Source organism: Hemitrygon akajei, chromosome 5 (assembly GCF_048418815.1).
Source record: "Hemitrygon akajei chromosome 5, sHemAka1.3, whole genome shotgun sequence".
NCBI lineage: Eukaryota > Metazoa > Chordata > Chondrichthyes > Myliobatiformes > Dasyatidae > Hemitrygon > Hemitrygon akajei.
The window spans coordinates 44,174,436-44,189,990 of NC_133128.1; the positions used below are offsets into that span (position 1 = coordinate 44,174,436).

Here is a 15,555-nt window from a genome sequence, read left to right on the forward strand (position 1 = left end):
TAATACTCATATTAAAAACTGAAAATAAAAATAATATTGTTGCCACCATACCTGGTACATGCCCTGAGGATTGGCAATGATGGTCGTACCATTTCCAAATACTGCAGAACACGTGCATTCATCCCAGTTCATTAAAACTGTGGCAAATCCCATGCACTCCACCTTTATGCATTTAACACACCTAGTCACCTTTTCTGGAATTACCTCTGTGAAAACATTTAAGTGGTTAATTGTATTTAAACATAAAAGCAAAAACCAGAATTTTATATCTGTTGAAAAATTTATGGTTTACAGGAAGGATATATTCACTTTTGGGGATGGATTTCCAGTGGGCTTCCAATTTTGAATCTGCTCAAGCACAATAACTGGTCTAATTTTATGTGACAATAAGTATCCTAGTAGGATTCTGGAATTGTATATCCTTCATAATTTTGCTCTCACATATGTTGCACTGGCAAAATCATTAAATGTCTCATTGTATTAAACAATGGGCTGATGCCAGTACACTGTAACTTTGGCAGGATACTTGCTAGGATCACTGGTCTCATAGTTTCTGTTATTCCCTTCCTAACTTGGTTCACTGAAAGCTTTAGAATCAGAATCAGATTTAATATCTCTGGCAGATATTGTGAAATTTGTTGATTTTGTAGCAGCATTACAATGTAATACATGATAAGAGAGAAAAAACATGAATTACAGTAAATATATAGAAACAGAAAACCTACAGCACAATACAGGCCCTTTGGCCCACAATGCTGTGCCGAACATGTACTGTACTTACTTTAGAAATTACATAGGGTTACCCACTGACTACCCACACGATCAATGCCTTAATTTAACTATTTAATATATATTAAAGTAATTAGTGCAAAAATAGAAATTAAAAAGTAGTGAGGTAATGTTCATGGGTTCAATGTCCATACAGAAATTGAATAACAGTGAAGCTGTTCCTGAATTGTTCAGTGTGTGCCTTTTGCTTCTGTACCTCCTACCTGATGGTAGCTATGAGAACAAAGCATGACCTGGGTGACAAAGGTCCTTAATGATAGACACTACCTTTTTGAGGCATCACCCTTTGAAGTTGTCCTGGATACTACAGAGACTAATGTTCATGATGGAGCTAAGTAAGTTTACAACTCTCTGCAGCTTAATTCAGTGCTGTGCAGTAGTTCCCCATACCAGATGGTGATGCAGTGAAATATAGCCACTGTTGTGCCTTCTCGTAGCTGCATCAATATGTTGGACCCAGGTTAGATCCTCAGAGATATTGACATCCAGGGGTTTGAAATTGCTCACTCTTTCCACTTCTGATCCTTCTATGAGGACTAGTGTGCGTTCCCTTGTCTTACCCTTTCAAAAGTCCACAATCAGTTCTTTGCATTTAAAGACATTGAGTCCAAGGTTGTTGCTACAACACCACTCAACTAGTTGATATATCTCAGTCCTGAACGTCCTTTCATCTCCATCTGAAATTTTGCCAACAATGGTTGTATCGTCAGTAGATTTATAGATGACATTTGAGCTGACCTAGCCACATGGCTGTGGGTGTAGAGAGGGTAGAACAGTGGGATAAACACACACCCTTGAGGTGCACCAGTGTTGACTGTCAGCAAGGTGGAGATGTTGTTTCTGATCAACACAGACTGTGCTCTACCGGTTAGGAAGTCAAGGATCCAGTTGCAGAGGGAGGTACAGAGGACCAGCTTCTGGAGCTTTTCAATCAGAACCGTTGGAATGATTGTGTGAGATGCCAAGCTGTAGTCAATAAATAGCATCTGGACATAGGTATTTGCTTTGTGCAGGTGATCCAAGGCCAAATGAAGAGGCAATGAGATCGCATCTACAATAGACCTATTGTGATGACAGGCAAATTGCAGTGGGTTCAGGTCTTTGATCACATAGGAGTTAATTCTGGTCATAACCAACCTCTCAAAGCACTCCTTCACCATAGATGTATTGTTAGTGCTAATGAATTAAAGCCATTAAGGCAGTTTAACCTGTTCTTTTTGGGTACTGGTATAATGATTGCCTTTTTGAAGCAGGTAGGAACTTCTGACTGTCGCAAGATGGCTGGTACAGATTTTCAGAGGCAGATACTCCATACTCCATACTCCATGCGAGGATTCATCCTCTAGAAAGACAGCCTGATGTCAGCCTCTGAGACAGATATCACAGGGTCTTTATGGAACATCAGACAGGTGGGGGAAGATTACATATTGATTAAAGTAACAAAAAACATTAGCAAGTAAACAGAAAACACACCATCAGGATAGAGTATACCTTTGAGATCCCAACCTTATATATACTTTGTGAGCAACTTTGAAAATAGTCCTAAAATCTTCTGAGTTGAGTTGGCACTAGCACTCATTGCTCATACTCTCCATTCCCCCCAAAATACTTCCTCCAGATCTGAAAGGTTTATATTTCTGCTCAGATGAAGCAGCCTGTGTATGTACAGGGTTTAAAATAATGTAATCAGTTGATGTGAACAGAATAAATCTTGCTGATGAAACTCTTCTGAAAGCCTTTGGCTACCAAACCTTGCTTCCAGTTGCCAACATAACGGCTCTTACGTTCAGAAGCATACAAAACAACAAAATATAAAATAAGATTTTAATGTCATATTTGAAAGATCAACTGAAATATTCAAAAATATTTTAAATTATTAAATATTAAATAACTTATTCTCATCTTCCTTTTGTGTAACTGTACAATCCCTGTTCAAATGAATAGATTTGTAGATCCTGTTCATCATCTAAACAAACACAGCATCTGAGAGTACCCTCCACCCCCAGACACAAACATCGAGGTAACCTTTCACTGAGTCCAACAACAGAGCACAGCCTAGAAACTCCCAACAGAACCTGGTGTAAGTCTGAAATATTGCCTTTGTCTGGTAGTTGTGACACTTCCTGAAATGTACCAGTACTTGCACTCAAAACCTCTGACAGAGTTGAGCAAAATTCATGCCTTCATGTGGAAGGGGATCAAGATGCCAGATTTGCAAAACAATTGGAAAGCAGGCCAGTCAATCAAGTTAAAATTGATTTAAAATTGCTGATAACAACATGCTGGTCTTTCCATTCTACTCAGTTCATGGTGGAATTAAAATTACTCCTTAAAAATTTAATAAATCATAAATAGAATGTGAGGTTAATTTTAGAGTTTGAAAAGTAGCTTTTGCTGAAAGTATTTCAATGGTCTATTTTTAATAATGTGGAAATAAGGCAGCAATATGCTGATATAAGGATACTATATGAAAAGCTGGTCTGTGGATTGTGGTGACCAATTTATTTCAATTTTGTCTTTAACTTTCTAAAAATCACAGCTTACCAAAAATCTCTGCTAGATTTTCATGAAGTTGCTACATTTGCACAATAATTACTTATTAGTAGAAAGTTAAGTCTTGCAACTCACAGTTCAAGTACAGTCTTTTAATGATGTGATCATTGTTGATGAACATCATACACCTCTTGCCAAAAAGTGAATAAGAAACCTAATTATTTTGATGATTTTTGAAATGTACAAGTTTAACTTTATGACTTTACCTTTCTATTTTAATTCTATTTAATTTCTATCTTATTCTCTTCAGTCTATCTTTCTTTTCATTTTTTTCTGCATCCAAATTAATATAGAATAATTTGTTGTATACAAACTCTTTCTCATGTTTTTCCTGGCTATATCACAATCATCACATTATTTGTTGCTTGCTCAGCAACGTCAAGTAAATATTCTAGTCTAAACATGTGCAACACCATAGATAATCTGGTTTTCTAATATCAATCTGCTATTACTCTTCCATGAATAAATGTACACATTGTTCAAAAACTCACTGATATGGCATGACAATGAAATGTTTTATTTTTGTTTTGAGAAGCATTTATATTTATTCACCTGGATGTTTCCCTCCTGGAGGAATGGGAAAACTAGTACCAATAGGTTTTAAAGTAAGTGCTTATAGGCAGAATTCTATAGGCTGAATAATGTAAATGCTTTTGCTTCTCAGACTAAATGCCATATTTTTGTTAGCATAAGTGTCTTGCCACTGCCTCAGCTCAAATTCTGTTGGATCTTTAACCCACATAGTTATTATGGCTAAACATGATTCATGTTTAGTCTCTGTAAACTTGTGGATATCCAAAACATTTCTCTCCATCTGTGTGGTCTTGTTTATCCAATACCGCAGTGTTTATTGAGCTACATTGAGTTACAGAGTCATAGAGGAGTACAGCTCAGATACAGGCCCATTGGTCCAACTTGTCTAGTCAGCTAGTCCCAATTTCCTGCATTCAGCCCCTATCTGTCCAAGTTGTACTGATCCATGCACCTGTACCTCTTATTGATATTTTACCTGTCAACCACTTCTATATATTCACCAGACTCTCTGTGGGAAAAGTTGCCCCCTCAGGTCCCTTTTAATTCCCTCCCTTCAAAACCTAAATCCCAGTTTTGGACATCTCACCCTCCTCTTACCATCCACCTCATCTAAGCCCATCATAATATTAGACACCTTATAAGGTCGTCCCTCATTCTCCCACATTCCAAAGAATAGAGCACTAGCATGGTTTACTTCTCTCCATAACTCAGACCCTCTATTCCTGGCACCACCCTTGTAAATCTTCGCTACATTCTTTCCAGATTAACCACTTCTTTCCTATAACAGGGTGAACAGCACTGTCAACAGTACTCCAAGTGTGTCCTCACCAACATTATAAACAACTGCAACATAATGTCCCAACTCCTGTTCTCAATGTACTGACTGATGAAGGCCAATGTGCTAAATGCTTTTTCACTCCCTTGCCTATCTGTGGTGTTGCTTTCCGTTAGTCCTAGGTTCCCTGATCTATTACACTCCTGAGTGCTCTACCACTCATAATGCAAGTCCTATACTAGTTTGACTTTCCAAAATGCATCACCTCACATTTACCTGTATTAAAACTCATTTGCTACTCCTCAGCCCAATTCCCTAACTTTCAAGATCGCCTATAATCTACAATAATCTTCTTCACCATCAACAACAGCTCTAATTTTGTAGATGACATGAAATTTGCTGATTACATCATCTGCATTCATATCCAAATAATTTGTATAAATAATGTATAACAAATGTCCCGACACAGACCCCTGCAGCACACCATTAGTCACCGGCTCCACTCAAGAAACAACCTTCAACCACCATCCTTTGTTTTCAACCTCTGAGCCATCTAACTTGCTCTCTCTAGATTCCATAGGATTTAACCTCCCAATCAGCCTACCATGCTGGACTTTGTTAAACTTTTCCTGAAGTCCAAATAGACAACATACATTGCCCTACCCTCATCTACCATCTTGGTTACCTCTTCAAAAAATTCAAAAAGGTTTGTTAAACATGAATTTTCAGGTACAAAAATATGCTGATTCCTTATAATCAGTTATTAGCTCCCTGAAAGTGGCCTCACGGGTTGATAGGGTGGTTAAGAAAGCAGATAGCATGCTTGCCTTTATTAGTTGAAGCACTAAATTATGTTGCAGCTTTGTAAAACTCTAGATAGGCCAAATCTGGAATCTAGCCTACAGTTCTGGTTGCCCAATTATTGTAAGGATATTGAGGCTTTGGAGAGTAGGCAGAAGAGGGTTACCAGGATGCTGCCTGAAGAGGACATGGGCTAAAATGAGAGGATGGACTACCTTGGGCTGTATTCTCTGCAGAGGTGGATGCTGAGTGGTGATTGGATGGAGTTTTATAAGATTATGAGAGCATAGATAGAGTACACAGACAGCATCTCCATGTTGAAAAGCCTAATACCAGAGGGCATGCATTTAAGGTGAGAGGTGGTAATTTTAAAGGAACCTCTTACCTTAAATGCAAGTGAGTACCTGAAACTTATGAGTGGTGAGTACCTGGAATGCACTGCCTGATGTGGTGGTTGAGGCAGATACATTATGGACTTTTAAAAGTTAAATATCCTATCCATCTTCTTTGGCTTGAGAGAAAAGTGGCCCTACTGATCATTAAGAGGTCATTCTTTCTCCAGAGCTAACCTTCTACTCTCAATATAGCTACAGAAACCCTAGGGAATTTCCTTAACCTTACCTGTCTGATCATTTTATACCTTTTCATTGCCCTCCTGATTTCTTAAGTGTATTTTTAATCTTTTTAAGCCCCCAATGATTTCACTTATCCCTGACCTGCTAAATCTATTGCATGGTTCCTTCTTTTTCTTTGCCTAAGGTTCAATATCTCTTGTTAGGCAGAGTTCCTTAAACTGGCCAGGTTTACCCTTCAACCTGCAGGAACATACTGCCCCTAGACTCTTGATTCTACATTGGCACCAGTTTTATTTCTCATCTTGCTTTGCTTTGATCCTACTTCTGCAGTCTCCTTCATACCTACACATCAAGTCATACAGTACAGAAACAGAACGATGCCAACCAAGATGCATATTCAAGTTAGTTTTGTTTGTCCATATTTGATCCATATCTTATTAAACTTTCCATCCATGTAGCTCTTGTTGGTAGAATAGATTGGTTGCAATGAGGAAAAGACTTTTAAGAAATGGCTTGAATTGGAAAATAAACATGATTTTTGTCATATTTAAAACTAAATTAATGACTTCCCTTTTTCTATTACACTTGCTGTTTACCTTTAAGTTTACTCATCTAGATAATTAACATCACAGTTATCATGAACATTAAGATAAGTTGTCAAACATCAAACTCATAAAGATCAAGACAATGGCAGGTTTTCCCTCAAATTCTTTAAAAAATGGTAAACTTCAATGAGAAATGGCATTTTGTGGAACAAAATACTTGTCTAGTAACTCAATTGAAAGAGCAGGGAAGAGTTCACTTGGGACAAAAGTTGCAAATTATATTAGATTTAAAACACAAATACAAATTAGCATGATTCCTGATGCTGGTTTTAATGAGACAGCATTAATTGATAATCTAACAAAACCACTACTGAAGGATCTAGATTGATTTATCTGGCAACGTTCATCAATAGCCTGATATATGGTAAAGGCCTTCAGGGAGAATAAATTAAATTGGCTGGATATAATTCTGCAAAGGAAAGAAAATTAAAAATGTTTTTCTCCTTGCAATCTGAATAAACCAGAAACTGTCATCAATGTACAGATGTATCAGAAACTAAGGCTGACAGTGCAATAATTGTTTTTGTAATTGGAAGCCTGTGACCAGTGATGTACCTCAGATGTCTGTGTTTGGACTCTTGCTACTATATTTATTAACAATCTGTACATTAACTTAGATGATAGTTTAAGTTCACAAACAGCTCAAAAACTGGTGGTATAGTAACAGTGAGGAGAGCAGTTTGCAGCTACAACATGATATTGAAGAGCTGGCAAAATGCGCAAGTCAAAGGCATATAGAATTTAATGCTGGAAAATATAAACTGATATCCTTTGTGAGGAATAACAAGGCTAGCATTAATGCCAAAGGTATTTACTTTTTTCTATATCTGCCCCAAAATCATACCTGTATTTAATCACATTGCAAATGACAAAAGTTGCCAAGATTTGACTTGCCTCTCTACTTCTCTCTTTTTAGTACCCTCTTTAAAAGCTACTACCCTGACCTAAAGAAATTATTGCAGTTAATGAATATCTTGCCACAACTTTGACCCTTCAGTCCATCTAGACCACCCTTCCTTTCTCATTTCCCTCGTTCTCTTTGTCTAGTTTTACCTCAAGGATTTCCCAGTTCTAATGAAAGGTCATGCTAACTTTGTTTGTTTCTCAATAGATGCTACCTGACCTGAGTATTCCCACATTTTCTGTATTGAGTTGACAAAGTTGTTGGACTCATATAAATATTGTATTATTTAATGCCAAATTTGATTTGATAATGTTCCTGTAAACCCTCTTGGGATGTTTTGCTGAATTAAATACACAACTATCAATTGTTATTGTTTTTGCATAATGTACTTCCTGATGGAAATCTGAAGCATGCTGGGATAAGAGCATTCCCATCTTTCTAGATATAAACGCCAGAGCTACTGGATTTCATACACTCCAATACAGCATAAATTCCTATTTATGTACACATGCATGCTATATTAATATGCCAGTAGATTAAGAATGCAAATCAAATATCTTGAGATTAGAAATAACTAGTTTTACAGGAGATCCTTTTTTTTTTACCAGTTTCATCTTGCATCTTGTCATCTGGGATTGATACATCCTGAAAGAATGTTGTAATCCTGGTTCCATCAGCATGCTCCACCATGGTGTTGTCACTCCCAAACACAGTAACTACCTTGTCGTGTCTTGTAATCATTATCTGTGGCAACATATATTTATTTTGTTAAGTGATTTCACATGTCCTGCTGCCATTTTTCAATAGTATAAGCAAAGCATTCAACTGTACTTCTGCCTTCCCATAGCCACTAGATTCAAGAGTTTAGGATATTAGATATACCCAGTAATAGCTCAAATAACTGCTGCTTCATTAAGTAGTAGGCTCCAGTTACTGGCACTTTAGAGAAGCAGCTGGATGACTGCAAGGACAGCATTGAGGAAACTAGAGTTCTGACTCAAGACATTGCTAAGGGGATGTATAGGGAGATACTGGGTTATCTGGACATTTGTTGAACTGGTACCTGTCAACTTTGGCATATACTGGATTACGGATTTTTTTACTACATTAGATTCCAGAAGCCTATTAAACTTAATCAGAATTTCATATTCTTTTAAAATAGTGGAGAATTCAGAGCTGTTTTCTTATAATGTCAAGAATTAAATTTACCAAGCATGCTACATAGAATTTGAATATAATAAGCAATACATTGATTTTAGAGGAATGTAACTGTTAATATTGGAAGATATTGGGTCCCTTTGAAGAAACAAGTCACATTATTTGTTACCAATCTACCACTTGCATGCTAAGCATAGAAACTTAAGTCAATAAAGCAATAACAAACATGTGTTAGCAATTAATCTATAATAGCGATCAGTTTCAAGATGAAGCAATAAAACTTCAATTGATGATTCCAATTGATTAATACAATAATAGCATAAATAGAAAGATAATTAGTTTTACACTGGAAATCATTTAGTACATATAATTATTTGTAAATAACTAAATCATGACAGGCTTGCAAATTTAATTACTTATATTGCAGATTTATAAATTAATCAATATTCAATGAAATTTTGATGGATAAACTATGAAGAAACCACCTTCACCAAAAATAATTCTTACTTCATTTGGTTCCATTAGTGATATAACTGCAAGCACAACATTATAATAGATTTATATTAGTTCAATGAAACTTCCTAAGCTTACACACAACAGCACAAAAGCATAGTTAAGTGATATATTGAAGATATTCAGCAGGAGAAAGAAATAGGTCAATATTTCAGATCAACAACCTTTCAATAGAACTGGAAAATTCAGAATCAAGATTTTTAGTGAAGTGGAGAGAATAAAGGTATTGTCTATTATGCAGATGAAAATTTCCCGGTGACAGAAAATTGATGGTGCCACTGAAGAGAGAGCACTGAATTCTTATTTATCTTGAAGAAAATAATGGTATATGGGAATAAAAATGTCAAAATGGAGATGCAGAACAAAGCAGTAGATGGGAAGATTTTAAAAAGAGATTTCTGAAAATATTCAAAAATAGAACAGAATTTAGGAAATATTCTGTAGATCAGGTGGCATCCGTAGTATAGCCTAATGAGAAAATCTGGGGTGGGGCGGGGCTAGTAAACAAGCACAACAAATTTGGCAAGTGGGTAATTAGGAGGTACAAAACTTGGATTTAAAACAGTAGAAATATTGAAACCATTAGATCATACTTACTTCTCCTGTTCCTGGATCTGTGGCTTTATAGACTAAGATAGGTTTTATATCCAACTTTTCTGTACCTTTTGTTCCTATAACTAACCCAATTGGTGTGGTAGTTATCCAGGTTCCAGGTAGAGGATATACTGCAGAAGATGCATCATTTTTTGGTGCAGATTGATCTACATCACCATGCTTTCCTTAAAAAAAATACAAATAAATGGTATGAAATTCAGAAATATCTGTGTTCCTCAGTGATCTTTCCTCACTTGAATTAATCCTTGGTGCTTAGTGCATTACTTGGAACAATTACAGTACACAAACCTCTTCCCTGCTTTGGTGCATAGAAAGTTTAAATTCATTTTAATAAATTTATTTCTGGTAAAATGATATATTTGCATTTCATACCTTTCATATTTTTTCTTCCCTTTCCCACAAAATGTTTCCACAGGCACTACCAGATCTCCACTATCTCAACTGCCCTCTTCATCGCAACTGAATTCCAATCATTTCCTACAAGATGATTTTCTATGATCTTTGACTTCTTCTTGATTCACTTTGTTACGTATCCTGTAACTGGATCACTTACCAGCAAAGATAGAGAGGTCCGCTGAAGTCTGATGGTACCATTTTAAAACGTTTTTATTTATAAAGGGGCACAAAAGTAAGGTTAATACAAACATTCAGATAACATACGTCGTCACTACCCAATCTAACGCGCAGGTATAGTAATAATCAATAAGAGATAAGCTCTATCGTTGTCCAGGGGTAAGGTATATATTGTCCGCTGTATATCTAAAAGTCTCTTGCGTTCACTGCAGTTCCACCAGCTGCCGTCTTCTGGGGTGTCGCGGTGGTGCACTTTTGTTAGAGAGAGAGAGATAGAGATTGAATGAAACAGTTACCCGGTGGGTTTTTTTTCCAACCTTTAGGAGTTCGATCCGTCGGAGTCTCGTTGGGGAGTGGCCGTTCACTTGTGGCCTCCCCGGTAGCTAAAGCCGTTCTTTCGTGGTGAGGTCGCCAATCCCAGGCAAGGAAAAGACGCACACGAACCCCCCCACCGGCTGTCGCTATTAAACGCTGTCGCAGGATTTCTAGTGTGTCTTCTGGTGTGTCTGGGGGGCCGTCTTTACAACCCCTCTTTTATCTGAACTCACGGGGTCTCAGATGTCAATCAGGTTGGGATGATGCAATCTCTCTCCATCTCTCCACCCACGTTGCCCTGAGGGTATACACGTAGTACAGTTCCCAATTCACAAAGGTGTCTCCACGAGACAATGACCACAGACGCCAGCTTTGCTTCGCCATGAAACGTGGGACACCGCACGTATCTCTCTCTTCTCTTGGGTCATTGACCCCCCCCCCCTTCACTAGGGCTCTGGCGATTCTCACAAAGGAGGGGGCTGGGATCATAACACCTCCCCTCTTAAAAACGTTCTTACCAGCGGTTAAAACAGAGTGGTACAGAGTCTTACAGGGTTTTAGGATTTAACATAGTACAAAAGCTTTTCTTTTAACCACAGAGCTGTACCGTCATACATTTTTCAGCATCTAAACAGTTAACGATTACAGTGGCACTTCCTTTAATAAGGTAACATCTTGTCCCTGACTAAAAGCTGGTAGCATCAGATTTCAACAGGCAGGGTTCCAAGGGGGTTGTGTTTGTTATTTACATGCTTTGTCAAAATCCCGTACAGCCGGTTTTTCTATTTAAAAATGGTGCCCCCATTAGCCGTCACCTCTTTTCCGGTGAGTTCCTACGTGGGGGACCTGGGTAATTTGGCGAGGTACTCTCCCGCCTTTCCGTTCCATAAGGGTTATTCTCTCAACACCGTGTCCCAAACTTAAATCATCGTGGGAATTTCCACCCAATTCTTTAATGTTACACAGGTAGCTAACCCTTTCGTCAAGACCATGCAGGCTGATGGGTTTCAGTTTGAACCTTTCCCTCAGGCCGCATTTAAATTTCGGCCTTTTCACAGCGCTCTCTTGAATAACAACAGCGTGTGCGGCACCTTTACATTCCAAATCAACCTGTAATCGATGCGCAGGCACCGCGTTACCAAACCCTCGTTTCTGTAGCTTGGTTGCTTCTTCTGACACCAATCTAAACTTTACATTTTCTTCATTTGATTTGGGAACTACAAACTTCCCGTTCCCTTCAATAATAATGTTTATCCCCCCCATGGTTGAGTTCCACTTTAAGATTCACCACCCCTTCGTGTACCAACACCTGGGAACCCTCCTTTCCCCCAATTACCAGGGTTAACCCTGTCTTCACTGAACCCAGTCCATCTGACCCACAGGGACTGCATTCCTTTTCAACTGAATCAAATACCTCAGACTTTTTCTGAGCTCCATTACTAGGTTCAGTACCACGTGCATCCACATCTTGGACACACTCAAACGGGGCATCTGCCTCTTCCAGGCTTTCAATACCCGTACCCTTTTCAAATTCTAAATTCCCCTGATCCTCCCAGTTCCTCTCTGGGCAACTCCCTTCCGGAGTAAACTCAACCCCGCGGGCTGAAACAACCTCGTCTGCCAACCCAGCAGACCTCTCCAAGGTAATGGCATCCTTTTCATCTAGGACTGCCTTCATCTCATTAATGAGAACACCTTGATAACTCTCAACTTCTTCAAACAGGGCTGCCACTCCCGACAGATCATCCATGTCCAACTCTGGACCTTTTAACAGCTTTTTCCGTTTCTCATCTTTATTTCCTACCTCTAAGACCTTTCTCTTCGCTAAGGGCAGATCTAGCTCCTCTCCCTTAACCCCTTTCACTTTACTACTCTTCGGTTTACCAGCCTCAGAACCCTCGTGGTACAGGGTCGGTAGGACCGTCTCGGCCAAATCAATACTGGCCAGATTTAAACTGCTTGCTTTCTCAGCTGCCTTTCTCGACAGGCTGCGAATGCTCACGCCTGTGGTACAGACTGGAGATGCGAGGGGCGGGGCTGCAATCCTCACAGGCTGTTTGGGCCGTGTCACCCTTGTCCAAACCTGCCCCCCGGCTAAATCATTTCCGAGGAGGACGTCCGCGTCAGTTCTCGGGAATTCTGATGGCACCCCTATTTCGACTGGTCCCGATACTAGCTCACAATCCATAATTACCTGATGTAGGGGCACCATTTCTATTCTTGTACCTAGCCCCTTCACAGCGACCATTCCCCTTCTCCGACCGAAATCTAGTATCTCACGGCGGATCAACGACAGCTCCGCCCCGGTGTCTCGCCAGATTCGGACGGGAATGGGTGGGTCTCCCCACTTCACGGACACGGTTCCGGGTGACAGCCAAGTCTCTGACCCCTCTCGTACTCTGTCTACTCGGGGCTCTCTCATCGATTTACTGATTACCACGGCACACCCGATAGGGACCGCTGCTTTCCCTTTTTCTGGCTCCTTTCTCGGAGCAAAGCACCGAGAGGCAATATGTCCTCCCTTCTCACAATTAAAACAGGTCAAGCCCGGAAACCTCGGGCTGCCTGGCCTTTCCCCCTCAACCTTACCACTAGCTCCCGGCGGGACCTCTGCCTCAGCCGGCGGACTTCCTCGGTCCTTCCCACGGTCTCTCGGGTAACCTTTTGGCGAGGAAAACTTTGTCCTGTGGGTTAGGGCATACTCATCTGCGAACCTAGCAATTTCCGAGATGGACTTATTCGGCTTCTCATTCAAATACATCCGGATCTCCTCCGGAACACACCCTTTTAATTCCTCAATCAAAAATAACTCCCTGATCCGCCCGTAATCCCCGTCCACCTGTTCCGCGGTGCACCAATGGTCCAAGAGCACACCCTTTTCATAGGCTAGCTCGGTATACGTTTGATTCCACCCTTTTTGTAAATTTCTGAACCTTTGTCTATAAGCTTCAGGTACTAGCTCGTAACTCCGGAGAATGGCCTCCTTTACTTTGGCATAATTCTCCGCTTCCCCTTCCTCGACGGCCAATGCCGCATATGCTCGTTGTGCCTTCCCCTTTAACACACTTTGTAACAACGCCACCCACTGCTCTTTGGGCCACTTTTGATTTACTGCCACCTTTTCAAAAAGCAAGAAATAACTATCAACATCCGACTCTTCGAATGGAGGTACTACCCTCAACTCCCGACTAACATTAAACCTCTTGTCTCGATCTAACCCTAGATCTCTTCGCTCTTTCTTTAACTTCTCCATCTCCAAGTCATGTTCCCTCTGTTCTTGTTTCTCCTCATACTCTCTTTGCTTTTCAGCTCGTTCCCTCTCGTTCTCAGCTCGTTCCTTATCTTTCTTGGCTCGTTCCTTATCTTTCTCGGCTACTTCTAGCTCTTTTAGCTGAATTTCATGCTGTCTTTGCTTTTCAGCTTGGTCCTGCTCTTTTTTCACCTCTAACCCCTTTAGTTGGAACGCCTGCTCCCTTTCTTTCTCTCTCTCAGCCGCTTCCAGCTGCTTTATTTTAAATTCATGTTCCAACCTTAATTTCTCCAACTCTAGCTGATCCATCCCACTAGCTGGTACTTTTTCAGGGATATTTTCCAATACCTCATCTTCGAACACATTCTTCCCAATGTAATACCGAGTTATGGCCCCTCGCACCTCCCGCTTTTTCATGGACGACCTCACTTCTGTGAGGTCCAATTCCTTCGCCAAATTTAACAAGTCTGATTTGGTGGCCGCCTCTAGCGCCTCCACAGTCGGGTTTTTCATAAATTCATCCACGTCCATCTTTGCTGGTTTCCCGTCTGGCTACCCACGTACCAGATCCAAATTTTTTGACTTACAAATCCAATTCACTGCCCTCCCAATTTGGTTTCAAATCCCGGACGAGCCCCCACGTTGTTACGTATCCCGTAACTGGATCACTTACCAGCAAAGATAGAGCGGTCCGCTGAAGTCTGATGGTACCATTTTTAAACGTTTTTATTTACAAAGGGGCACAAAAGTAAGGTTAATACAAACATTCAGATAACATACGTCGTCAATACCCAATCTAATGCGCAGGTATAGTAATAATCAATAAGAAATAAGCTCTATCGTTGTCTAGGGGTAAGGTATATATTGTCCGCTGTATATCTAAAAGTCTCTTGCGTTCACTGCAGTTCCACCAGCTGCCGTCTTCTGGGGTGTCGCGGTGGTGCACTTTTGTTAGAGAGATAGAGATAGAGATTGAATGAAACAGTTACCCGGCGGGTTTTTTTCCCAACCTTTAGGAGTTCAATCTGTCGGAGTCTCGTTGGGGGGTGGCAGTTCACTTGTGGCCTCTCCAGTAGCTAAAGCCGTTCTTTCGTGGTGAGGTCGCCAATCCCAGGCAAGGAAAAGACGCACACGAACCCCCCCACCGGCTGACGCTATTAAACGCTGTCACAGGATTTCTAGCGTGTCTTCTGGTGCGTCTGGGGGGCTGTCTTTACAACCCCTCTTTTATCTGAACTCACGGGGTCTCAGATGTCAATCAGGTTGGGATGATGCAATCTCTCTCCATCTCTCCACCCACGTTGCCCTGAGGGTATACACGTAGTACAGTTCCCAATTCACAAAGGTGTCTCCACGAGACAATGACCACAGTTGCCAACTTTGCCTTGCCATGAAACGAGGGACACCGCACGTATCTCTCTCTTCTCTTGGGTCATTGACCCCCCCCTTCACTAGGGCTCTGGCGATTCTCACAAAGGAGGGGGCTGGGATCATAACAACTTGCATTCAGCAAAAGACATTTACTCCTTTATAAGACTATTAATTTAAAGAATTAAAAACTGCATGTACTAATCAACTTGTGAAATTAGTAACTA

The 15,555-nt window shown here is 40.3% G+C and overlaps 1 protein-coding gene across 5 annotated transcripts in view; it reads right to left on the reverse strand.

Moving 5' to 3' along the window:
* The window catches only part of spag17 (sperm associated antigen 17), a 319,678-nt gene that overhangs the window by 134,255 nt on the left and 169,868 nt on the right, over window positions 1-15,555 (reverse strand). For all 5 annotated transcript variants that reach the window (XM_073045385.1, XM_073045386.1, XM_073045384.1 and 2 more), the window contains 3 exons: window positions 9,805-9,986; window positions 8,142-8,280; window positions 52-206 (listed from right to left, as the gene is read on the reverse strand). In XM_073045385.1, the coding sequence (XP_072901486.1) occupies window positions 52-206; window positions 8,142-8,280; window positions 9,805-9,986 (476 nt within the window). The remainder of the gene's footprint in view (window positions 1-51; window positions 207-8,141; window positions 8,281-9,804; window positions 9,987-15,555) is intronic.